The sequence below is a fragment of the Aedes albopictus genome, chromosome 2 (genome assembly GCF_035046485.1).
Source record: "Aedes albopictus strain Foshan chromosome 2, AalbF5, whole genome shotgun sequence".
NCBI lineage: Eukaryota > Metazoa > Arthropoda > Insecta > Diptera > Culicidae > Aedes > Aedes albopictus.
Window position 1 is genome coordinate 175,913,110 of NC_085137.1, and position 27,807 is coordinate 175,940,916.

The window sequence follows — 27,807 nt, forward strand, 5'->3', positions numbered from 1 at the left end:
TTGACGGAATGCTTCGACGTGATAGCGCAATCGCCTACACTGCACTGATCACCGCTGGCTATTCCGACTTCCAGTTGTTCACAACCATCATCTCAGTTTTGTTGTGAGCCAACACCAGTTTCCTGGACCTCATCCACGCCTTCACAACCCCAGTCGAGTGGTCAGCAAAGCCAACAATCTCCACTCCCACCGGGAACTTCAACCACAACAACTCGTCGTGCATGACATTCCACAACACCGGATCCACGATGGAACCTTGCGGGACTCCTGAGGTTATGTAAAAGTACTTCCGACCTAGCTCTGGAAATAATTTCCGAGAGTCTTGTACAGGTACCCGGGTATCCCAGACGCAAGTGCGCATCGGCAAAAGCCGGCCAGCGGGAACTATTGAACACGTTCCTTACATCCAGTCACTACTGCACAGTAGTGAATCCCCCTTTTCTAACACTCGAGTGTTTTCCCGGCGGTTTTTGTGGCCGACAGGATAGTGTCTACGACCTAGAGCCTTACCTACGCTAAGGAACTTTGCTATACCCGCAAGTTCCACAACGGTGGCCCACTCCTTATCGCCAGCCCCAGTCCGGCTGTCCTACGAAAAGAGGCCAAGGACTAGGATCGTGACGCGGAAAAAGCCCCAGGATGATCCCCTCTTCAGCGCGACCTTTGCTGCGGCAAACCCCACCCGCAGTTCATCTCGCTCTTCCTTATTCTCCTATCTCTTACACAGGATGCTCTGAGCCCTACTATGTCGGGCACTATCAGACTGATGAACGGTCGTCCCTGGGAGGGAGCAGCTTCGTATTGCGGCGTCACACGTAAACCAGAATTTTCAGACTAGGTCGTCATCGAGCAGTTCGTCGGTGTTAGCCTCCACGAGCACTCTACACATGGCGGCTTATCGAATCTCTAGGTCAGCCATGCACCGAGGTTATCGTTGACTCTTTCATACTCAACGCTGTACCAGATAGCCAGTACCCATTGTCAACCCACCAGTTTGGGTATACTTAGGATAATTTCAGTTTAACGGGCTCTATGGCTACCACATTTCTATGAGATTGTCATGGTCCTACTTGACTGCTATCGTTGTCTTACGAAATCTCAACAAGTCCTTCATTGCTAATGTTCAACGTCGAGGACACAAAATCAACGATGGAGTCCAACAGCCACCTCCAGGGCGAATCTCTGTTCTGCCATCGCGCATAGTTACCTCATCCTGCATCTGCTCTCCTTTAAGGATACCTTGGTGACCCGCTTCTTGCTTAACCTCATTTCTACCGCTACTAACTGATTATAATCTGAACGTACAATTCGCATATTCAGAATCAGACTGGAAAAATCATCGTTATTTCTAGACCGATTTCGATCATCGACGTCCCAAAATAACCGGTTAAATCTCTACGTAAACCAAAACTGGCCATTTGATTCCGGAGTTATTCCGGGACGTACTGGGGTATGTTTTCGGTCAGGCAAAGGGACACTTCCGTTGGGTCTCTAAAACACAGCATGCGACATATCAAGCTTCATGATTTTGCAAAACAAGATCGAAGGTAGCCATATTTTGGATTTTTGACCACGTTGGACACGTTCCGGGATGTTCCGGAAATCTGGTTCTTCCGTGAAAATGGCCACTTTTATGTCTCTTCTAAGTCCCAGCATGCGACATATCAATCTTCATAATTTTGCAAAACAAGGTCGAAAAAAGTCATTTCGTGGATTTTTTCCCACATTGGACACGTTCCGGGATGATCCGGGAACCTGGTTCTTCCGTGAAAATGGCCACTTTTGTGTTTCTTCTAAATCTTCGCATGCGACATATCAATCTTCATGATTTTACAAAACAAGATCGAAGCAGTGGCGTAGCAAGGGGGGGGCGGAGGGTGCGGTCCGCACCGGGCCCCCGAATCTAGGGGGCCTCCAAATCAGGGCAGGTCTAGTGTTATAAACCTTCCCTGATTTGGAGGACCCCTGAATTCGGGGTCCCAGTTTGAATAAAGTTCTGTGATTAGCGAAAGATTCCTACATATAAGTATAAGTTAAATACTTGCCGATCTGCTGATAGGTATGCAGGGGCCTCTTCGTGATTATCAAGAGATTTTGGAATGGGGAACACAGATGGCTATTTTGATGTTCTATTATTAACAATTATAAATGTACACACTTTTTTCATGTAGTTTCATTAGTTTTGTTTATATTAATTTGATGACTACTCTTTGCACCTGCAGGAGCCCCAAAATACAATAAAAAATGTGTTCGAAATCAAAATTGAATTTTACGATATTCAGTACCGATATGGAAGTATAATTCATGAGCATTATGAAAATGTCCCTGATATCCTAACCACAGAACCAGACATAGGTGTTTATTGAGCATAAGATAGCAGCTGAAATTCAGGGGCCCCATTTATCAAAATTAAGAACTGAACGCATGTTACGTTCTTGAAGGGTTTCTGTGGGAATTCCTTTGGGCAAGAATATATTTTTCGATTTATCAGGCAGTTACTTCAAAGACTTCTACAAAAATTCCACTATGATTTACTTCAGATTTTTTTTCAGGGATTGCTTAAGAAAACTTTCTAAGCAATAGCACGAATACTTACAATGATTGCTTCAGGAACTTCTCCTGACATTACTTAAAGAATTTCTTCAAACAATTATCAAGAAATCCTTCAGGAATTCCTTTGAGATTTTTTTTGTAAGAATTTCTTCAAGCAATCGTTCAGAAATACCATTTCGAAACCGTTCATAAAGCCATTCAAGGATTATATCATGGAACTCTTCAAGAAATCCTTCAGATGGACCTCAAGGTATTTCTCTAAGAATGATTTTAGAGATATCTTCAAGAAGGAATATTGCAGTAGTTCCTCTTGGAAAATCTATTTGATGAGTTTTTGAGATTTTTGAAGCCATGCCCGAATGGATCCTTGGGAAATCTTGTAGAAATGTCTGTAGGATTTTTTGTAGAAATTTCAAAAAAAAAAAATCTTTAAGAATCGCCTAGATGAATTCTAAGATGTATTAGGAAAGAATCATTGGGTTGATTTTGGAGATATATTTGATGATGTTCTGGAAGGATTACTACAGTACTATGAAGTAGTACTACAAGTACTAGGAGTACTATGAGTAATTACTTAAAGGATTCCTGAAAAAAATCTGTAAACAAAGGGATTTTTGGAAAAACTTATTATGAAATGCCTAGGTAATTTCTCAAGAAATCAATGACGGAACCCCAAAGAATTCCAAATTCTTTGGTGCAAATAAAAATAAGCAATCTTCAAAAGAATTTCCGCAGGAGGCCTTGGATGAATTTCTGTAAGACCCCCTGAGGAAATTTGTGCAGGAATTCTTTAGGGATGAATGTGTCCATCCTTGTAGGGTTATCTGAAGAAAAACTTCGAGAAATCCATGAACGAATCTTTATACGTAACTTGAAAAACAAAATCCTTGTTGAAAAGATTAAATTTTTACTGGAATTTCTTAAAAGATTCTTGAACAAATTGTGAAAAAGGACTTAAAAACATTGCCTAAGGAGTCTTTGAATGATTTTCTACAGAAATTATTAGAGGAATTTATGAGGAAATCCCTGCAGGTATGATTACTAAAGAAATGCTTGAACAAATTCTTAAGAAATCCTTGAAAGGACTTCCAAGATAAATCGTATGAGGCAGTGCAAAAAGAACCCTTGAAGAAGTTTCAAAAAAATCTTGAAGGAACTCCAAAGTATTCCTCTGAAAAAATGCTGAAGAGAACATGTGGGAATCGTTTGTGGATATCTTTAAGAAACTCTTTATAGCGTTCTTTGGATTACATAATACTGAAGAAAATCCTTCAAGGAATTGAAGAAGAAGTTTCCTAAGGAATCGCTGTTGCAGCTTTCGCAGAAAATCTTCGGGGAATTTATAAAGAAGTCCTTGAAGTATTTCCCAGATGAATCGTAAAAGATATCCTAGAAAGAGTTCTTGGAGCTCCACACTTGAGAAAAAAATATTGATGAAATCGTTAGAAAAATTTCGTTAGAAGTTTCGTGAAAGAAATCCGGATGAAGCTGGTGTAATCGCTAAAGAAACCGTTAAAGGTATCAATAGAAAAAAAGCTGATAAAAACCTTGGAAGAATTCGTAAAGGATTCATTGAGGAATTCCAGTAGAATCTCTTGGAGCAATTCCTGTGAGAATTTTTACATCATTTATTACAATTTTTTAAGTATTTCTTCGGTTTTTTTTTTATCTTTTTCAGTAATTAATTCGGAAACCCGTGTACAGATTCGTTAAGGAATATCTTTAAAAATTAATTTGAGAATCCATTCGGCTATTGCTCTGAAAATTTCCTTTGACGATATATTTGATTAATTGTTAGGCATTTCCTTTGGAAACTTCTTCAACTAATTCTCAGAAATGCTACAAAAATGGCTTCTAATTTTTATTTCTACGAACTTCTATTTTTCTAATTCTAATTTCTATTTCTACGAAAGTTTTGTTGGGAATTCCGTCTGCAACTTTTCACTGACTTTTTTTTTTGACAATTCGTTTAAGAAAACCTCTGGTAATAACTTTCGGAATAACTTTAACACTTTTCTGGAAACTTCTATGCCAATCCCTACGGGAATTGATTGGGTAATTCATTTGGCATTCTTTTTTTGGTAATTTATTCGGCGAGTTTTCTGTGAGTTACCTGAAAAAAAACTTTCAAATATCTTTTGGCGGTTTATTTTGGCAAATTCTTGGGAAATGCTTTGATTGGATTTGATCCGAGAGTTCCTATAAGAGTATTCTTGGAATTTTCTCTGCAAATGTTTTTGAAAACTATTTCGGCAGAGATTTGATATAATGAAATATTTTGCGTAAGTCGTAAATTTAGATGTCAATTGGCTATTTTACCTTTTAATTGCTTAAAAAAATATGTCCATGCTTAACGGCTTGCAATCGAAAAAGCCCAAAATCGCATATTATGCCCTAAAAAATGAGGTGTAGCTCAAAATTGTGGCGTCCTGAAACAAATCTGTGCCCGGATTCGGATTCAGCGGCCCAAAACCTGTCAGAGACACATACAGGTACTTTGAAAATTAATTAGTCGATTTGTTTGTAATAAATTTAGTGGCAACTTTTAAATGCTTCTTTGGTAATTCCTCTGTAAATTTATTCTGATAATTCTTTATTATATTCCGTCTGTTATTACTTTTGATGTTCTATGAGATACATCTTTGCAAATTAAAAATAAATCCACGAATTTACAACGGAACAACCGAGAAAAATCTCAAGAGAATTACCAAAAGAATTTCCAAAAAATTAAGATGATTACCAGAAGAGATCACAAACAATTTCCTTAAAATGAATGAAGAAATTTCTATAGAATTTCCAGGAGGAATTTCTGTGAGAATTGAAAGAATTCTTTTTTTTAAGTTTCTAAAGTATTCATTGGAGGAATTTATGAATCCTTGAATAGGCTTATTAGAGGAATTTCTAAAAAAAATCTAGCAAAATCACTCAATGCTTCCCCTGGAGCAATTCATATGGAATTTCTTGGAGGAATTTGTGTAAGAATCTCCGGAAAACCCTTGCAGTGATAATTAAATAAATACATGAAGAAATCCTTGCATAAAAAGACCCCAAAAGATTTCTTGTACAAAATTATTTGTAAAATACCTGGAAAAATCAGTTTAGGAATGAATGAATGAAATCAATTGAAGAAACTCTAAGAGAATACTTAAATAAAATCTGAACGAATCTTCGGGCAAATCGCAAGAGAATTACTAAAGAAATCTCTGGAAAAAATCCTGAAGGAATTTTGGGAGCAATTTCTAAAGGCTTAAAGGAAATCCGTTAGAATTTTGAATAACCTTAGAACATTTTCTAAATCCTTGGAGAGACTTATGGAAAAGTTATTTGTTTTGATAAGATAGGATATCTGTTTCTTTACTATTTAGCCATTTACGCTGCCATTTTTATCCCACTCAAAACAATGGAATGGAGCGTTTTTGTTCTGTTTCTTATTTTTGTATATTTGTTAGATGTGAGCACGGATTATATAAAAAAATAACGTAATAATTCTGGAGGAATCAATCATAAATTCTGGAGAAATAGATTTTTTTAAAGTGCCCAGAGGAATACTAGCAAAAAATCCTGAAGGAACTCTTGAGAGAACTCCTAGAGTTGATGGATATTGAAAAATTCGTTAGAGGAAGTCCAGAAGGATTTTTCGAAAGAATTCCTACAGAAACCCTACAGAAGTCCATCTAAAAATTTAACTTAATTAATTTAATTTAATTAATTCAATTTCTTCATTAGGAATCCTTGGAGATTTTATTTAATTAATGGAGATATCCTATGATGAATCTCTTAGTAGAACCTTAGAGAAACTTCTTGAAGAATCCTTGAAGATTTTTTTTTTGGAAAAGGGAATTTTTGGTGGGATTTCTGAAGTAATCTTAGGAAGTAATTCTTAAGTAATCTTTAAAAGGACACTAAGATAAATGATGTATGCTTGAGGAAACTCCAAGTTTAATTATTGGAGAAATATCTAAAAGAGTTATTTGAGGGAAGAATTGAGAAATACTTAAAGAATCTATGGAAAATCATTAAAGGAATATTAAGAGGATTCTCTGAAAGAAACGGAAGAATGTTTAAAGAAACTCTAGAAGGGCTTCTCTTCCTCTGAGGGAATCCCGATGTAATTTCTTGGAAGAACATCTGGTTCTGAATTAATCATTGATGATTTTTTTCTGGAATTTTGAAAGAATTCTTTAGATGATCTTCTAGATGAATCCTTTGATAGATTCTTGAACTAATATTTCGAGAAATACTCGATGAAGCCTTTGCAAGAATCTTTTGAATTACTCTGTAGTATTTTGATAACATTCCTGCATGTCTGAGGTGAACCAGCCAAGGGACTGAAAGCCTCATTAATAAGGCTAATTATAATAATATCATTCCTGAAGGAGTGCTTTTAGAGGAATACTGAATGATATCCTTGCATTTACAACTTAAAAGTTTCTTGAATACAAATTATTCTTCAAGAAAAAATTCTTAAAGAAAAAAGTTAAGCAATCTTTGAAAGCGTTTATAATGATTATTTGGTGCAATTTCTAAATAAATTGTTAAAACATTTTCAGCATAATTCTAATAAAAAAAACTTGCGCTCCCGAAAAAAATCATAAAGGAAAACAGAAAATAAGATAATATAGATAATTTTTAACCTTCCGTTGGCCATCACTAAAAGCATCACTAGAATACTGAGTACAAAAAGCGAGATTTTTTCAAAGTTTTGTACAAAATATAACAGTGAGATTATTCGACAGTTATATGTATAGATTTATCATTGTAAAATATGTACATATTATGTAATTTTCATGGGGGCCTACCAATTTGCTTCCGCACCGGGCCCCCAAATTCCTAGCTACGCCACTGGATCGAAGGAAGTCATTTCGTGGATTGTTGGCCACGTTGGACACGTTCTGGGATGATCCGGGAACCTGGTTCTTCCGAGAAAATGATCACATTTATAGCTCTTCCACGGTGTGCCAAAAACCGTTATTAACAAATAAAAATGTCCACCCAAGTGGTACCCGGCATTCGAAAGATATACTATTCTAGTATCTCCTCTGAAAATTTGAAAATCTTTCATCGAGGGAAACTAAAGTTTTTGTGATTTGAAGTTTTTGAGCTATTTCTATAGGATTTTCTTATATGAGTAAATATGCACGCACGGTGTGCCTGACACCACTATTAACAAATAAAAATGTACTCCAAACTCACACCCGGCGTTCGAAAGATATACTATTTCAGTATCTCCTCCGAAAATTTGAAAATATTTTATCGAGGGAAACCAAAGTTTTTACAGTTTGAAGATTTTCATATATTTTCATAGAATTAGCTGATACATATATGGGAATATTGTCACACGGTGCTTTTCATATCTTTAACAAATAATAACACTGCTAAACAAAATTTAAAAAAATCGTATTATGAGATGAGAAAAAAAAGTACAGGGTTTTGGAATCCTACAAGTGTCACAGTGAAAGAATTTTCGAAAAATATTGGAACGGAACTTCACAGTTGAAGACCGAAGTTTTAATTGAGAACTTGGGTATTCTATTGATATGTGCATTAGAGTTCCTAGGGTCCCAAATCCCTATTATTATTTTTTTCTTCTCATCCCATAACGCGAACTAGTGTTGAACGGTGTCATGAGTTTCACTAATTCCAAAAGTACAATAAATAGTCAAGCAACTTCTCTGAAAATTTAGCAACATTTTTTTATCTGTTTAACGAGATTTTTAGCCCTAGGCTAAGTTCATCTCAGGACGCACGCTTTACTTCCCTTCCGAAGGAAGAACTCAAATTGTGTGAGTTAGTGGGGAGTGGGATTCGATCCAAGGTCCTCGGCGTGATAATCAAATGTTCTAACCATCACACCAGGTCCGCTCCACATTTGGTAGCATTTCATTGAGAGGAATGTCAATTACAGTAGTTTGAGAATCTAATTAATATTTCATAGTTCTACCTGCTACTCGAATACAAATAATAATGTGGCATGCCGTGAGCGTTGATTACATAAACTTTCAAAGAGTTTGGCATCGGTTTGTTTTTTTTAAGCACGTTATAAATATATTGGTGTCTTGACGGTGAATTTGAAAACGTTTCATGGTGAATCGACAGTTAAACTGAATTAACAGCCCAATGTTTTGGTATTCCTAGGAAGCTTTGTCAATCGTTGGTATAATGTTTAAGAAGCTTTTAAAGTAAACCTAAATGCTATTCGTTTTACTACCCAGCTTTTATACGTCATGCTACTAACGTGTCTTCCGTGAATTTAGAAATTTTACATTCAGTAGCAACAATTATAAGCTTACAATTTCAATTTCATTGGAGATACGCATACTACCGCTTTATCTATAAACACGTTAAAAACACCTACTGAGTTTTGTAATAGTATCGCAAAAAGTGTGATATATAATCAAAGTTTTAGATGAGTTACAAAATATATATTCATTGCGAGGAATGATTAACATGGGAAATTGAAATAATATTCTATGAAGTTACTACATTTTCAATATACTTTACCATATCTTATATTTTCAAACCACTGTAATTTGCGATCGTTTCAATGAAATGTTGTCTAATTTTCAGAGAAGTTGGTTGAATATTGTATCTTTAGAATGGTGTTTGTGAAACTTATTAATATGTATTAGTTTATGATTTGGAGAGCCAATGAAACATCCTATGACAATATTCCCATATATGAGCTAATTCTATGAAAATATAAGAAAATCTTCAAACTGTAAAAACTCTGGTTTCCCTCGATAAAACATTTTCAAATTTTCGGAGGTGATACCAGAATATTATATCTTTCGAACGGCGGGTGAGAGTTTTGAGTACATTTTTATTTATTAATAGTGGTATCAGGCATACCGTGCGTGCATATTTACTCATATAAGAAAATCCTATAGAAATAGCTCAAAAACTTCAAATCACAAAAACTTTAGTTTCCCTCGATGAAAGATTTTCAAATTTTCAGAGGAGATACTAGAATAGTATATCTTTCGAATGCCGGGTACCACTTGGGTGGACATTTTTATTTGTTAATAACGGTTTTTGGCACACCGTGCTTCTAAACCCTAGCATGCGACATATCAATCTTCATGATTTTGCAAAACAATCTCAAAGGGAGTCATTTCGCGAATTTTTGGCCACATTGGATGTTCCGAGAACCTGGTCCCTCCATGAAAATGGCCAATTTTATTTTTCTGCTAAGCCTTAGTTAGCGATTTTTCTTGATTATACAAAACTGCTTTTATTTAGGCTTATTTTGGAATCCCACGAGTAGTACGAGATAAAAGGTCTTCCGTGTCAGAAACCTACATTAACGCGGTAAGGGACACATTACTGTATGAGGTAGCCAGGTGCCTCACACGTTCCGTTAACGATTTTTCACAGGTCAGCGACTTTGGTGCCAAGGTGCACCCTTTAGCGATGCTGTCTTCTATTTCGCATTTCTTGAAGAGTTTGTTTCTATCGGGGTGTTTATACTTCCACGACATTTGATGTACCTGAAGCACGCCTCTGGCGGCACGTAAATCCTGAGAAAGCACAATCATACGCCAACTCTTATCTTCCAGGCTGGGGAATCAGTATCCGTCTAGTTAGATAGAGGATGACGACTGTGGTTCTTTCAATATGGTTTTGAAATTATCCATCCCTCGTTTCATTTGTTAAGCATGCCCATGGGGTATCGCGCCACCTTGGCGGTGGCTTCTATATTCGTCTGTTTTCCACTATAACTCAGTCAATTTTGAACCAATTGACTTGAATGTTGTATACGAGTAGATACTGTACCTATCTCACCGCATTCCGAAAATTGTGTCAATTGGTTCAAATTTGACTGAGTTATAGCGGAAAACAGACGAAAATAGAAGCCTTCGCCCAAGTGGCGCGATTCCCTACAACATCAAATTCAAGACAAAACTGAATCAACAATATAGTACACGGTTAGTGGCTGTCAATCTCCAACCTCGGTCATGGCCAACGGTCGCAGACCTATAGGTCCTCTAGTATCGTCGTCTGTATCTCTTGCGAAAACTTGTTTTGCAGGGTTGTTTTCCGGCATTCTCACAACATGCCTTCTCGAATGTATGCTATCAGCTTTTGGCACGTTCCGGTTACTAGGTTCGCCCATGTACTCGACGGTCAAAAACTTTGAGTTCTTGCAAGGCCTCCTCGAGCATAATCCAAGTCTCGTGCCCGTAGAGAATCATCAATTTTTCTCGACCACAGGTTCTTCTACCATGGGCTTGGTAGGCCCGAATTCCACTGAGGATGCACCTTCGTATTTCACGGCTAACGTTGTTGTCTGCCGTTAATAAGGAACCGAGATAGACGAAGTTCTCTACCACATAGAAAATGTTTCCGTCTTTTTGCTTGCCCTGTTGTTCGCTGTTCCTTCTACAATCAGGTCATCATGTACTTTGTTTTTCATGCGTTTACAATCAGTCCAACATTTTCAGCTTCACGTTCCAAGCAGGTGTATAATTCTGCCATCAAAAGCTATAGCAATAACATCCATGTCATCCGCAAAACAGAAAAAAATGGTCAGATTTCGTGAAAACCGCTCGGCTTGTCGCCTAACACCTTCCATGCCGATACAGATCGCCCGAAACCCTTACGCAGTGTTTTACACCGTCCATCAACATCCTTTCCCCTTTTGCCATGGGTACTTTTAGTACCCTTTTATAATGAGTACGCGTGTTTCCGAGCGATTCTGGAAGAATCCCTGTAGAAGTTCTTGAAGAAAGTCGTGGACTTCCCTGAAGCAGTTCCTGGAAAAATTCCTGAATTAGTTCCTGGAGAAATCCTTGAAGGAGTTTCAGGAGAAATCTTTAAAAGAATTCCAGAAAAAAAAAATCTTGAAGGAATTGCAAGAGAAATCCCTGAAGGAGTTCCTGGGGGAATCCTTGAATGAGTACCCAAAGAAATCTCTTCAGCGATTTCAGGAGAAATCTCTGCAGAAATTTCAGGAGGAAACCCCAGAGAATCTCCCACAGAGTCCCTGAAGAAATTCCCGAAAGAATTCTTGGAAAAAAATCTCAAAAGAAAATTTTCCAGAAACTTCTGGAAAAATCTCTCAGAGTTTCAGAAAAAAAAAAAAAACTACGAAGAAATTCCAGAAGAAATTCCTGAAAACATCCGGTTGAAATCTTTGAACCACTTCCTGATGATTCCTCGAAAAAACTCATGGAGAAATCTTTGAAGGAGTATCTGGAGGAGTCCCTCTGGAAATTCCAGAAAACAATCCTTAAGGAACTGCAGGCGAAATACCTCAAAGAACTCCAGGCAGAATTTGTGATGGAATTCCTTCAGCAACCTCTCAAAGAAATCTTGGAGAAATTCTAGAAGAAGATCCTGAAGGAGCTCCTGCAGAACTCCACGAAGGAGTTTCTTGCTTTAAAGCAGTTCCTGGAGAAATCCTTGAAGGAATTTCATAAGCAATTCCTGAAAGAGTTTCTGGAAAAATCCTTGTGAAAATTTGCGAAGAAAACCCTGACGGAGTTCCTGGAGAAATCTCTTCAACAATTCCAGGAGAAATCCTTCAAAGAATTCTACACAAAATACTGAAGGAATTCTTAGAGGTATCCGTGAAGGAGCTTTTGGAGAAATACCTCAAGAAATTTCAGGAAAAGTCCTTCAAAAATTCTGGCAGAGATTCCTGAAGAAGAAATCCTTCAAGAAGCTCCAAGAAAAATTCATTAAAAAATCCAAGGCAAATCTCTGAAGAAATTCCTAGAGGTAAAAAGATGAACTTACTAGATGAATACTTTATGGAACTCCAGAAGGAATTTAAGAATAAAAATCCTTTAGGAATCTCTGAAGGATCTTCATATGGAATCCTTAAACGAACTCCAAGAGAAATATCTGTCGAAACTTCTAGATGACAGTCTGAAAAAAATTCTGAATGAATCCTTGAATAAATTCCTGCAGGAATTACTCTACAAATCCTTTGAAATGCCTAGAAAATGTATCCCTGAAAAACTTCCGAAATAAACTCCTGATGGAATGCCTGGATGAATCCCTAATGCTTTGCTCTGAAATAAACTTCAGGAGATACACCTGGCGAAGCTTTTATAGGAATGAACTCTATGAGAAACACTTGGAGGAGCTTTTAAAGGAATCCGTGAAAAAAAAAACGTGTATGACCCCTGAAGAAACTTGCTGGATAAATCCCTGAAGAAATTCCTTTATTAATTCCTGAAAAGTCCTGGAGAAATCTTTGAAGAAATTCCTGCAGAAATCTTTCAAGGATTTCGAAGAAAACCCCCTAAAGGAGTTCTTGTAGAATTTCCTGAAGAAGTTCCTTGCGAAATCCCTCAAAAAATTCCAGAGGAAGTTGTTCAAGGAGCTCCAAGAGGAATTCCTCTAAGAATGCCAGTAGAAATCCTTCAAAGAGTTCTTGGAGGGATCTTTGAAGAAGCCATGGTGAGATCTCTCCAGAAATCTCTAATGAAATTCCAGGAGGAATCACATAAGAATTTTCGAAAGAGTTCCTGAAGAAATCCCTGTGATCTCTCAAGGAATTTCTGAAGGAACTTTCGAAAAAGTTACTGAAAAAATTCCAGCAATTATAGGAGAAATTTCTGAAGAATTCAAGGAAAAATCCCTGAAGGATTTCAAGAAGAAATTCCTAAATGAATCCTTAAGGAAACTCCTGGGAAAATCTTTGAAGAAATTTCTGGAAGAATCCCTGAAGAAATTCCCGACAAAAACCCTCCAGAAACTCTAGCTGGAATACTTCTAAAAAGAAATAAGAAGAAATTCCAGAAAGAGTTTCCGGAAAAATCTCCTTAGCAAGAGAAATTCCTCAAAGACTTCCAGGAAAATCCCTGAAGTAATTTCTGGAGGAATTGAAAAAGATATTCTGAGAAGAATCCCCATGAATTGCTGGAGCAATCAATGAATAAGTTTCTAAGAGAAGCCACAAACGAATTTATGATTTTTTTTTAAATGAATTCTGTGAAAAATCTTTAAACGATTTTTTTTGCGAAAATCACTAAATAAATTCCTGGAGAAATCCCTGAAGGAATCTTTGAAGACAATTCTGGAAAATTCATGAAAAAAGTTTTATGGGAAGAAATTTCTGTAGGAAACAGTGACGGCAATCCTGAATAAATCCCTTTTGGAATTCCTGGAGGAATTAAAGAAGAAATTCTGGGATTTCTGAAGAAACTTCTACAGGAATTCTTTCAATTACCGCTATGAGAAACATCTAACAGAATTTAGCGGGTTGTTAGGGTTTGATGAAACAACTTCTGTATAAATTACTGGACTAGTCACTGAAGAACTTCTTAAATCAGTTAATGATGGAATTCCTGGAAAAATCATTGAAAAAATGTGAAGGAATATCTGAATAGCTCTAGGAGAAACCCCTGACGAAGCTTCTAAAAAATCTGTAAAGAAACTGCTGAAGGAATTCGAGAAGAAAATTATGGAGGAAACTCTGAAGGAACTATTAGAAAAATGATTGAATTTTCCTCTTGATGGAACTGCTGGAGTAATTCCTGAATGTATTTTAGAAGGAATTTCTGGAAGATTGGTAGATTTTCTTCAAGAGAAGCACCACTCTGCGGACGAGAGTTGTTTTAAGCCATGCAATCAGCAAATTTTCAGACGCTTTCATTAATTGAACGCCCTTCTGCTTCTTCTTCATGGCTCGACGTTCGCATTGGAACTTGACCTGCCTCTCTTCAACTTAGTGTTCTTTGGGCGCTTCCACAGTTATTGAAGGGCTTTCTTTGCCTGCCATTGCATGAGTTTGTACCGGTGTCGCGAAGTACAAGCGTACAAGTCACAAAAAAGCTGATAAACACCAAACTTGTATCACCCTGTCTCTGCGGTTTCTGATTCGCTCTATCTACAGTCGCTAACACCAGAAAAGACAGAATCCCATCATAGTCACCCGGTCACCCTCGTTTTGCTACAATCATCTTGACTTGGATACGGCTCATGTGAGTGTCATGACTCTCTCCGTCGCCTCAAGCAGATGCACGCGCAACAACATGTAAAACTATGCATGTGTATTATCAAAAGCACGGTACTACGTCATAAATCCTATTCGTTTTGCATAGCTCAGTTTAAACGCACACATTGAGAGCACCACGCAGTTCGCTCTGGCTACGGCACACGCTCTCACTTCGCCCGTTATGCACCGTTGCTCAGAGAGATTGATTCTCTAGCAACCCGCCTGAAGCATACTCAGCAACTGCTATCGCTGCAAAGCTGCGAAGGGTGGAACCCAGGGTTGTGCAGTTTCAGGAGGGTCAATGTCGAATGACACGCGCTCTAACCATCACTTCATACGACAAACGCAGTCCATCAAAACATAATCGATTCACGCAAAAGCCACTCAAGCCAACCCTCGTTCAATGCAGAGTCAACCACATCCAACAGCAGCGATCGTCTCTTGTTTTCGGACCACACGATGAAACACCGAAGCGAGTTTTTGTTCTACGCTTTGCATTCTATTCATAGGGCGTGCTATGGTTGTGTTCGCTGCGCCATGCAATACTACTTAACAAATTGACCCTCATCCTGGCATTTTCAGACGAGAGTCACCCAGCAGTGAGTGACATAGCTCTGCTTCGGAACGACGGTTAAGAAGCGTTCGGCTACTCAAGAGATTTGCAGAGAAAGAGCGAGGCGGCGGCAGCCACCGTATCAATGCGTTCGTCTCGAATGTGTTCGATAGCAACATAGAGACGGTCGGCTGTAGCGTTGATGGAGGAAGAAGGGCAATGTTGATGTTGCGGCTTTTTTGTGTTATGATGGTGATAATGCACAAGACTGGTGGAACCCACAACATGTTCGTCATTCCAGGCATGACATGCTATCTGGTTCGTATCACCTTGGGAAGGGTGACTCCAGAAAGCGGTTCAAGTGATTGTCTCGTGATGGTCGCCATTATTCGCAAGACTGGTTTGTACATTGTGTGGCAAGTACAAGGATACACTATGCCCAGGAAGTCGAGAAAATTTTCCGGGAATCGAACCCGCCTTCTCCGGATTGGCGATCCGGAGCCTTAACTACTAGGCTAACTGGAGAACCTGAACGCCCTCTACGTTTTGTTTCGCTTGGTGCTCGCAGTTCATTTCTGCTGAACGTACATTTCGATCGGCTTGAACATTTACAGCTTGTTTTCGATACAGCCCCCCATGAAAACTTGGTTACATCCACCCCGAAAAAGGAAGCGAACTTAGAAGGAATGCATTTACACAGGTGAGGACCTTTCTTACATCGTCGGTTGGATCAACCCTATTAGTGTCGTATGATTGCAACTGCTGCTGCTGCTGGGTTCGCTCGGTCCAGCTCTGGAGCCAGAAATCAGTGTACACACGCAGCCCTTGCTGGGCCAGGGCACTCAGGAAGAACGTGGTCACAATGTCCATTCCGCATGATTTCAAGTACAGCCAGTACATCCGAGCTGGAATCTTGCCATATTTGCGCTCTTCGTCGTAGATCAGTCGATTGGAGACTTGTTCGCCATTGTTGTACTCTGTATGGATGAATGGAGAAAATAAGTTGTGGGAATAGGAGGGGAAAGAGGGAACGAGAGTGACAGAAACATTTTCACGTGAATGCTTGTGTTTGGGGTCGAGAACATATGGCAAACGAATAATAAGAATATGTGTCCATGGATCAGAAAAGAAAATAGAATAGATCTTTAAAATCGATAAAAACAAGATAGAAGGATGGACCAATAGAACGAAGATAAAAAAAAGAAAACTGCAATAGAAGATGGAACACTGAAAATAGAATATAGTAAATAGTAGATATAAGATAGAAAGAAAAAAATATAGCAAATAGTAGTTAAAAGAGAGAAAACCTTTTTTTTTTTAATTTGTGAAGTTTTTATATGCCAATTTTTCACTCAGAAGACATACTATGTGATAAAACAATAGATTTAAGATAAGATAGAAGATAGAAAAAAATGGAGATAAAGAAGAACATGAAGAAGAACAGGAATAAAGAAATAGACGACAAAGTGAACAAAGAAGGAACAGAAGAATAAAACTTAGCAACAATATAACCACAACAAATGAGTTTGTGATATAACTAGCGCACTGTATTTTTATCGTTTTAATGATAATGGTTCCCGATAACTCAACACCAGTCAGTCACACCTACCTTCCCAGGAATCTTCGTCGGTTTCCTCGCTGTACCGCGAAACATTCGAGAATAGTCTCTTCAGTGGGTTGTGCATACCCTGAAGTGGTTGATTGGGCTGCAATGGACTTCGGCCAAGGTCAGCATCGTTTTCCTTCGCTGGACTTCTGCAATAAATTGCATCCAATTAGGGACTGAAGGGAAACGATCGGCCCTGCCGTTCCACGCACCAACGACAGGGTCGACATCGACAAGTGTTACCACCAGAGGGGCTAAGAAACCAATACAAACATCACGGAGCTGGATAAGATCCGCCGCCGCTGCCGATGCACAGACCCTTCCCGAGACCGACGACGATGGCGTCCGGCACGTCCGATGGTGCTCATTCGGCGAAGAAATTGCCGAAAGCCAAATTTGTGCAAATCTTCACAAGTGTCGGAACTGTAACGGAACCTGCAAACGAGAACACAAATACGCCATTGGGAGTGAGAATGTACCGCACCCAGCAGGTGACGGAGCAGGTGCGGGATTAACTTCTGCTACAAATTGGTCATAAAAAATAATCTTCTTGAACCTTTCGAAGCCAGGTTTGTCGCCGGTTGCAACCACCGCCGCTGAGGCTGAATCCAATGGACTGGGATGGTCCAGTTCGGTGGGTGACCGGTGCGAGGGATTTGCGCTGCATGCTGGGAGCAATCGACCATCGACAATACGGTTGGGACTGCTGATGTCACGCTTTGTTTGGAGGGACCGGGAGCGAACGATATTGTTGCTGTAACGAATTAGGGGAGGAAAATTTGGAGAATGTTAGTACAAAAACAATATTAACATTCTCAACATATAATTTTTATATTAAAACTCAACGATATTTACATTTTGACTTCGTAAGATTTCCAACAAAATGGTTAAATAGGGTGTCCCAAAATTGCACATAGAAGAAATAATGGGGGCTCACCCTACAAATGATAGCTTAGAGTGTTAGAAACAAACTTTTGTATGACGGCAACTTTCAGAAATGACGTTTAGAGGACGCCCCGGCGAGATTTTCGAAAAATGATAATTTCGTAATTTATTTCATACAAATACTTTTTAACCTTATATTTGTCAGACACGAATGCCACATAAGTGGTAAAGTATTTTTAATAAATATTAATAATAATAATAACGTATATTTGTATGAAATATATTACGGAAAATTGCCATTTTCAAAAAATCTCACCGGGCGACCTCGAAACGTAATTTCTGAAAGTTGTCGTCATATAAAACTTTGTTTCTAACACCCTTAGGGTGAGCCCCTAAGCTTATTGACCATGTGCAATTTTAGGACACCCTTTCAAATAGTTTCGGAATATGCAATCTATACAATGTGATTTATACAATCTGATTTCGTATCCCATCAAATGTGTTTCTTAAGCTTGTTTGAACATCCACTTAAGTACACTCAATCCTCCATTTAAAATTTATTCAGACTTTAGAGGAGCATCCATTAGGCGTAACGTACACTAAAATTGGGCATGTCGACCCCATCTCCCTTTTGTATGGGTTTCTCATATACTTAAATAACACATTGTTGATGACACTTTTACAAACTCCCTCTTCTCCTTTAAACATGACGTAGTTTATGTATGACCCAATAGAATGAGAGATACCTAGATGTTACTTTACTTAATTATTCACATTATTCAGAGCAGTTCGGGGATTTGAGGTGAATGAGGTGAAATGGTTTTCACAGGACAGGGGAGGGGTGGCAAGATAAAAATCAAATAAAACTCACCTCCAAGAGTTTCAGTTACGTCACGTTTAGAGGGGGAATTTCCCAATTTCAGCGTGACGTACTTAATGGATGCTTACTTAAAGGAGGGAATGGGTATCCAAAAACTTCCTTAAGTATAGGTTATCGGACCTACAAGCATAACAAGTGATCTCTCGTTTTATTACGAATACAGTTACATAGGATCTTCCGCTGAAACGCCTCAGGATTCAGGAACCTTCAAAACCCCTGAAACATATTGAAATTCAACTAAAACCTCCACCAATCAACCTAAACCGCTGACACTTCCTGAAGAGCACTGAAATAACATTAAACCCTCCTGAACTTCTCTCAAAACATCCTGACATCAGCAAAAACTTTTAGAAACCACTGGTAACGCAGACTTTTCTAAAGAAAATAGGTCTACAGAAGGTAATACATGGCACCGGAAGCACTTTTTCCGCTTTAATTTTTAAAGGGTTCTAAGCTAAGAGTGTCCGCTGCCTCATGCCCACGACACATACTTAATACTGGGTGTTGGCATCACTGACATCACTGATGTCTGCACCAGTCTATAAAAAGGAAAGAGTGATGAGATGTTACCGGGCCGTATATAGTAGCTCATTCTTTCACGTAGGGACAAAGCAATTTATAAACAAAAACAAATCCGATAGAAAGGAATGAGAAATCTAAAAGTTATATTCCTATTTTCACTGCGGTTAAATCTAGTAGTAATCTCTAAATCAATATTTTAAGTAAGTATTTAGATATTCCATATCTGCTGTATCTCAATTTCATTAATTATTATTAGGTTTAAGCAAACCAGGATTCGAACGACAAAAGGGTGTCGAAATGCGGTTGAGTTAAAACTAAATATTGTAAGTAAGTGTAAATTGGTTGAGACATCTACAGTATCGGACAATAAAATTGCACCAAAACTGTTTTCCCATACAAAATAGTCAACTTTAGATTGCCATATCTCAGTTATTTCTAAACCGATTGTTTTCATTTTTCTGTGACGTACTACAAAACATTTCAATTTTTAAAAACTATTGGAAAAGTTCGGTGATAACAATTGACGCAATAGTTACAGACGGTTATATTTTGACAATAAAAATGCACCAAGACAAAAAGTCTTATAGCAAAAAATGCAGAAGTCAAATCATGTTGGTCTTTTCAGTAAAGGTCATCATTGTCACATAAGACATATATTTGTCGAAGACACCATAATGATATGACGTAACAATTTTTTTCTATAAAATTTTATGTCTTGGTGCATATTTATTGTCAAAATTGAACCTATCTGTAACTTTTGTATCAATATTCATTACCAAACTTTTTCAATAGTTTTCGAAAATTGAAAACACTTAGTTCGTCACAGAAAAATGAAAACAATCGGTTGAGCAATAACTGAGATATGGCAATCAAAGTTGACTGTTTTGTATGGGAAAACAACTTTGGTGCATTTTTATTGTCCGATACTGTATCTATCTATATAAATAAAAATGGAATGGTGTTTGTATGTCACGAATAGGCTCGGGAACGGGTCAACAGATCGACATGATTCTTTCACTGTTGCATTTCGCCAGGCCTCCGACGTGTTCGTACGAAACAATAATTAGAAAAAGTGACCGGGAAGGCAAGAAAAACGGGAAAATCTGAAATTCCATTTTGAGGGGCATTTCTTCATGGAATCGGATGTCAAAAAACAGAGTAGGCAGGCAGGACGACGTTTGCCCGGACTGCTAGTTTATAATAAAAAAGAACTATTTTCAGTTTCAGCCGATCTTCAAAGGCTGCTCCAAAAAATTAGTTTTTTTCTCCACAACACTGGGATATTTACGCCTGTAACGGGAAAGCTGACTTATAACGACAGTAATTTTTGAAGATTTCTCTGTAGATAGTCTCTGCAGAAACCTTTAAAAATCCCAAGGGGAGTCAATGAAGGAAACTACACGGTGAAGTTCAAAAAAAAACATGTTGGAGCAATCCCTGGAAGAATTCCTGGAAAAAATCCCGAGAATTTACAGAACGAAACCCTACAGAAGTCCCTGAAGGAATCCCGTTAGTAATTTCAGTAGGAACATCTTCTGGCTTAGTTGGTTAAAGCGCCGGTCTAGCGAATACGGTGTCGTTGGTTCCAATACCACCAGAACGCGATTTTTTCACAAATTTCATCTCTCAATTTGACAATCAGCAACATTTCGTTCCTTCTAATTACTATGTTTCAGACATATCAGTAAATCCGCTAAAATGCCAGTAAAATGACAATATGTGCCATTGCATACATTAAGCATTTCAGAAAGCTAAAAATTCATGCCTTTTTAGTTTCAGAAATCAAGCCCAGAGGTTTATTAGTGAATGTTAATACTGGAGACTATAATAAAAACCCAAATTAATCCACCTAGTGGTGATAGTGCCTTTCTCGTTGAATATGTTCACACGATCTTTCCGTCGACGTAAGCCAAAGTGTTCTGAATCCTGATACTTTATAAGAAAAGAAAGCATTTTATCAAAGACATCATTGCACTACGGGATTCAGGTGGCCAAAATCGAAAATTGACTTTATTCAATTTGAGATTTAGCTTTGGTAGTTGAAAGTAGACCACTTGGACCAGTAAACCCTAGAATATTAGTTTGCTAATCCCTATACTTATCGAGATATTGGTAGCAGAATGATATCATTGCCAATTTTTGGTAAAATGAATGAAATGTTCAACTTTACATATATTTTGCCTAAATGAAAAATGTCACACTTTTAAAGTAGTTTCTAAAAGCTTGCTTATAATCCTTTCGAATGACGTATCAGACGTAGAAATGTTGATTGTAAAACTATTAAATGATATTACATTAAAAAATCAAATTTTCTCAATACAGGCCGTTCCAAACAAAAAAAAAGTTTCGCATAGTTTCGCTTCGGGACTACTGCTAATTCTTTGTTTAGGATCCCTGGGACATTGAAATCAAATTCGACTGCTACTAGCTGCTATTCTGCAATTGTAATCAAGTTGTCGGCGATGATTGAGATATTGCTATATAAAATCACCGTATTGGCCATTAAATACCCCTGAGGAAACATTTGGTCGTCATGGCCGCTTTTTTTCGGTAGATCAATCATAGTGCAGTCTAAATCTGGTCTAGGTTCTCTTAGCGAAGCGTGTTTTACGAATTGGATTACATTTTGTAAATAGGAACAGAAACCCTTAAACGCCTAAAAGTATACAATGCCCTTATATTTTCATCCTGTTTGAAACTATCGTGTTGAAACAATCTGTTCAACGAATAGGAGCAAGACATTATGAAATTGACGCGAAACTATTTTTGGCTACCTGTTTGTATGGAACCGCCCCATAGTGCATTGAATTGACTCAAAAATTATTGATGGGGCATAGTCCGACGTTATGTTCAACGTACAGGGGATGGCCAAAATGTTTGGGATAGGCAACTTTTTTTTCTCTCACAAAAAAGTTCAACATGCTACTTTTCATAGAGCGCATCAAAAAATCTCAAATTTTGACTGTTTGTCAACCTATTATATGTGCATCATTGCTACAAATTTGGGCTCGATTGATTAATATTTCGCAAAGTTAGAACCATTCGGGTAAAACACCTTTTTTTAGAGAACTCATTTTTGAGCTGTCATATCTCGGAAACCAGGTATCCGAATTGAATGAAATTTTGAACGTACACTAACAATGAGTAAATGCTTCACCAACTATTAAAACATAGGTACTTTTTAAACGTTGAAAAAAGTTATCATGGGTTGACACTTTTTGGATTTTTCTCGAAAAAATGTCATTTTTTTACATCAATGTCAATTAATTTTAGTGTTGATATCCAAAGATTTTCCACTTCTGTTTTCAAATTATCTCTAAACAGATATATTACAGCCTATTTGGATTGAAGGAAGAATACATTTTATAACTTTTGTGTGGTATTATAAATTTTACTTATTTTCCTCTATATGGATAAAAATTTCAACCCGGTATAACTTAATTTGCGTGAGAAAATATTATATTTTAAAACGTCGTATTAACTATCAATATATTGTTTATAAACGTTAAAAAATGCATTCAATTCGGTTCACTGGTTTCCGAGATATGACAGTTCAAAAAATAGTTGTCTAAAAAATAGTGTTTTACCCCAACGGTTCTAGCTTCGCGAAAAATTAATCAATCGAGCCCAAATTTGTACCAATGATGCACATATAATAGATTGACAAACAGTCAAAATTTGAGATTTTTTTATGTACTCTATGAAAAGTTACAGCATGTTGATTTTTTTTGTGGGAGAAAAAAATTTGCCTATCCCAAACATTTTGGTATGAGCAGAGCTGAAATATATCAGTCTTCTCGGTTGACTGCTTGAGTACCTTCACTAACACTGTAGGCCAATCAATATCAAGACGATACTTACAAGCTAAGATATAACTTTTTACACAATCACAGATCGCTTTGCGGTTTTTTCTGCACACTTAAGGCTAAATTTAATTATCATATCATAATTCACAACATTTATGTAAAATTTGACAAAAAAAAATACAAGCATGTGAAATTTCCCATACAAACTTCAACCACATTACAGAGCGCGAGGGCGCAACCAGTTGCATCAAAATTTTATCCAGTACTTTTAGACGCAAAAGGAAATAGGAAAACTTTTGATCTGGGTTGATGCGATTAATTTTAAATTTTGCCATACAACTTTGACTCATTTTACTGTATATTTACACCTCAGGAATTTGAAATTGTGTGATTTGGTGAGATCTCTTCACAGCTAGCTAGACGGTGGTAGTGAGTAAACGTCAAACAGGAGCAAAAATCGCGACGTGCGCCGTGAGCGTTCAATTTGCGTACTGATGAATACTTGAAGCAACCGTCGAAAACAAGAACGACAGGTAGTGAGTATAGTGGGACGTCTGTTTGTATTTGAGTTTAATTAATCAAGATTTTGTTCTCTTACATATATTTATCGCTTGCATTGATTTTATTCACTTCCGTAGTTCCGGCGAAGCATCAAACGCTGGTTCTGCAACCCTACCGGTAACTTTTATGAGGTATGAGCCTATTTTCTAGCTAACCGTTCCTCAGGTCACATAGTACATTTGGTCACTTTCGGTGGGGTTCCCCGAACTGCTTCCGGAGCACTACCGGGTCTCCCAGATATAGTCTGAGACTATTTCATTGCTAATGTTCATTAGGTTACCTAAACAACACGATTTGATGTATCGCCTGCATGGGTATGGATCACTTTTGCATTTTACCACCTCCAGTAGGACACCCAGAACCAGTTCCAGGATTGTACCGATTGTTCCTGATGTGGTCTCAGACTAGCTCTATGCAAAGTGTTAATCAGGATATAAAACAGCCACCATTTGATATGTCGCATGCATGGGTCTCGTTAACTTTTATACTTGGCCACCTCCAGCGGAACATCTGGAACCGGTTCCGGAACACTATCGGTTCCGATATGTACTGAGAATGTTTTCCTGCATACTGTTGATCAGGTTATCGAAAAAGCCGTGGTTTGATATGTCGCATGCATGGGTTTCAGGTATCAGTAGGTCGGCTCTAGAGGCACGTTCTCCTCCATTCGGGAAATTTGTGCAAATGCATGGGTTTAGTTCACTTTTATGTGTGGCCACTTCCGGCGGGATACCCGATACCGGTTCCGGGACACTACTGGTTTAGATATGGTATGAGACCATTTTCACGGTTACCATTCATCAAGTTATCGAAAATGCCGTAGTTTGATGTGTCACATGGATGGGTTTGTAGCGTTTTCATATCTGGCCCTTGCCTGGGTTACCGGTCCGGAACACGTAAATGGCGATAACTCCGGAACGGCTGGTCCAATCCGTACCATTTTCAATAGGAAACAATGAGACCAGATTCCGCGTCGAATGAACCGTTGGTCATTAAGATCGGTTGAGGTTTACTGCCAAAAAGTGATGTGAGTTTATTTGTACACATACATACACACACATACACACATACACACAGACATCACTTCAATTCGTCGAGCTGAGTTGATTGGTATATGTGACTCGACCCTCCGGGCCTTCTTTAAAAAAGTCATTTTTGGAGTGAACATATAGCCTTTCCGGTACACTTAGTGTACGAGAAAGGCAAAAACATTCAAAGAAAAATACAATTTCGGGACAATAACCAGAGAGTCTTCAATTTGCAGGTGTTTCTGTGCATATGCTCTAAAAGCGGAGGTATCTTGTCACAACTAATTAATTTGGACTTTTTACATGTTCATTGTTAGTAAATATCTTACCCTAATGCATCACGCTCCGCCGATTGGGACTTCTCCGCCATGGCCACCGCTGCAACTCCATCGCTGAACCCCCGCACCACTCGGTTACTTTCGCCGCCGCCACCGCCGCCGCTACTCCGGTACCTTTTCGAGTAGTGACGCCGCAATCGGACATTCTCACCGTGGCAGCACTCGTCGATGGGAAGTGGCAAATCGTGTGTGTGAAAACGTGATCCAAATAAGCTGCTGCTGCCGCTGCTGTGCCGCTGCATGGCGCTCGGTCGATAGAGCAATGGCGCGTCCGGAGGCTGGGCGAATTGAACGAGAACAGACCAAGAAATGTAGAAATGTATGTGAATGGGACGACGGGTGCGAATCTCAGGGAGTCAACGGAGCAGGTGGTGTGCCAACTGAATAAATGGGCAAAGTGCCGTTGTGGGGAAAATTTCACGACAGTCCGTAAGCGCGCCTGCCTGCCCGTCGGGTAGTTCGAATCCAGCACAGACTTGTAAGTCCGCAAGGAACCAGAGATCATTTGTTCCAATAAATTTGATACAGAGAGTGCGCTTTTCTTTGGCTGGAACCCCATTGTTGCAATCTTGGAACGGTAGGAGAAGGAGAATGGTGCGGTTCACTTCTGTAGCAAGGAAGAATCTTCGAATCGAAGTGTAGCTACTTGAACTTATCGATATAGCTTTGGAAAGACGGAATAGAGTTGCTTCAAGAGCCATAATTTTAGTCTCACTATGCGACAAACCTGCAACTGTCGTCATACAATTATTGATATCGCTATTATTATGGAGGATTATGGCGAGAGAGATTGTCCTTTTTCTGTTTTGCCATTCAAGTGATCCTTTGAATGGGTAGGTTTATCTACTTTAGTTAAGTTCTTCCAGGTTTTTTTTTACCAAGTCTAGTCTAGTATAATCTAGTTTAGCGATATTTTAAATCACAGCCACTTTTCGAAATATTATGATAAAACATGATAGAATAAACTTAGTTTTAGAATTTCACACTAGGAAAAAATACACGATATGCAATTTCAATTACTAAAGTAAAAACAAAAATAACACTAATTTACAATGCACAGACGCCCAGATAAAAAAAAATAGAATTTCGGTATTTTTTGGGTTGGATACCAAAATATGACATTTTATTCAAATATTTCGGAAACCAGTGGAGATATCGCAATTTTGAGCACAAATTCGGTCCAATTGTGTTCTAGAATCACCGATTTAGTCTAAAAGTTTGAACATTAAATTTGAAATGTTTTTTGAAGGTTTGTTCTAGCAAAATATTAATTAAACCCTATGCGCCACCCTTAAATATCAACCGAAATCGCTCATTTTTGTTCAGCTCACTTATTTCGAATAGAAGATCACTTTTTCACTTGGGAAATAATATTCCGGAGAGATTTTTTTTTTAAATTAGCTCCACCCTAACACCAAATGGCACAAATGTGCCAAATGGAGGATAACGTGCCTCTGGAGCCGGCCTTCTGATACCCTAACACCAGAGTAGTAAACCACATTGGTTCATAGACCGTTGTACCTTTATTACAAACAGTGGTGCAAAAATTCATTTCATTCACTTGAAAACTAATCAACTGAAACGATCAGTCTTTTTTCCTTCTATTCATGTTCAAAACGATTTCATTTAACCAGAGCAAGAGCGCCTAACAAATGAGAAACATATCCTTGTTCATTCAATAAAATGTCACTCGAATGAGTAGCTGGACAAGAAAGCAAAGCAAAGCAAAGATAACCGTACACGTTGTAGTTGCTACTCCGTGATTGACTAGAACAATCGAAGTTGCACAGAGAACCAATGAGTGTGAAGCTTGTGACTAGCTACCATTCTCAATGTGCACAAGTCGAGAGTTCAACATTTGAAAAGTCAATAAAGGCACCGGCCACGTCCTTACGGTCATCGGGAAAGGGAAGGAATGTTTGTTCGACAACTGATGCTACTAGAAATTGTGGAATCCACAGCATCCCCACAGTTGTCTCGGGAAGGAGTATTTGTTAGTAGGGTAGGGTAAGGCGTAAATCTCGAAGCCACCTTTGGTAGGTGATATGATCCACTAGTTAAATGAAAATACGTGTCACGGTATTTACCACGAAAACTACTAACGCACGAACATTTCGATCTCTCTCTCTCTCGCAGAAAACTAACAAAACGCGTAGATGTTTATCGGAATTCGATCCCAGATCAAGCACTCGCGTCTACCTTGCCCTCCCGCAGAAAACTCTCAAATGAGTAGTTGGGCATGAAATACGAAAAACCATGCAAAATTCCGCCAGACTGAAAAAATATCGAATGTCGGGTCAATTTTTATCGAATGTTAGGCCACTGTTGGACCAACATCGAACAATTATTGGGTCTTTGTAAGGTTTGGAGGCTGTTCGGGCTCTAAAGAAGTTGATCATCAATATTAATTTCTATTCTCGATCAGCCTAGATAGCCGTGTAGTGGCGGTAGCAGTTACCTCAACTGGCTAAGAATATCACTACGGATTGCCTAATCCGGTGGTAAAAGTCCACCAAACAAGCGACCCTAATTCATGGTGTTAAGCGTACCGTGCCTAGGAATGAATGGTTAGGGGGGTCTAATAAAAACTTAACCGTGAACGGAGCCTGTGGAGTACCAGGGCACCCTCCACAGTATGTTGCCCTTACTGTGTTAAACGGAGCAATGACGCAGTGGACCTTATTTGTCTCCGGGATAATCGGCCACTTTTCTTACGTCTCAATTCCGAGGTTTAATAAAAGTGGGTAAATGAAATTATTTTATGGCGGGAATTAAGTTCATACAGGTAAACCTTCATCACGCAAAAGGTGCTTCTGCTGTGTTGAGTCGAAGGTTTAAAAAAGAAAGACTGGAAGTGGCGCTTATTCAAGAGCCGTGGTCCAACAAACGAAAGATTCTTGGTGTTCTGACACAAAATAGTAAACTATTTTATGATGAGCAACAAGATTCTCCCAGAACCGCTGTCTTAGTATGCAAAACGTTAAAATGCTATCCTATTACAGAGTTTATCAGAAAGGACATTGTTGCGGTCATAGTAGAGGTACCAACCACTAGAGGTAAAACTGAGATCGCTGTGGCTTCAGCTTACTTTCCTGGTGATGTTCCTGAGGTACCTCCTCCTGAGATCG

At 38.5% G+C, this 27,807-nt stretch overlaps 1 protein-coding gene across 3 annotated transcripts in view; it reads right to left on the minus strand.

The window, feature by feature from the left end:
• The window catches only part of LOC109622797 (ATP-binding cassette sub-family C member Sur), a 253,803-nt gene that overhangs the window by 36,310 nt on the left and 189,686 nt on the right, over positions 1-27,807 (minus strand). For 2 of the 3 annotated variants that reach the window (XM_062850774.1, XM_062850771.1), the window contains exons 17-21: positions 24,671-24,957; positions 17,216-17,413; positions 16,933-17,094; positions 16,663-16,808; positions 15,771-16,030 (exon numbers count right to left, since the gene is read on the minus strand). In XM_062850774.1, coding sequence (XP_062706758.1) covers positions 15,771-16,030; positions 16,663-16,808; positions 16,933-17,094; positions 17,216-17,413; positions 24,671-24,957 — 1,053 coding nt within the window. The remainder of the gene's footprint in view (positions 1-15,770; positions 16,031-16,662; positions 16,809-16,932; positions 17,095-17,215; positions 17,414-24,670; positions 24,958-27,807) is intronic. The other variant, XM_062850772.1, reaches the window with a different exon arrangement.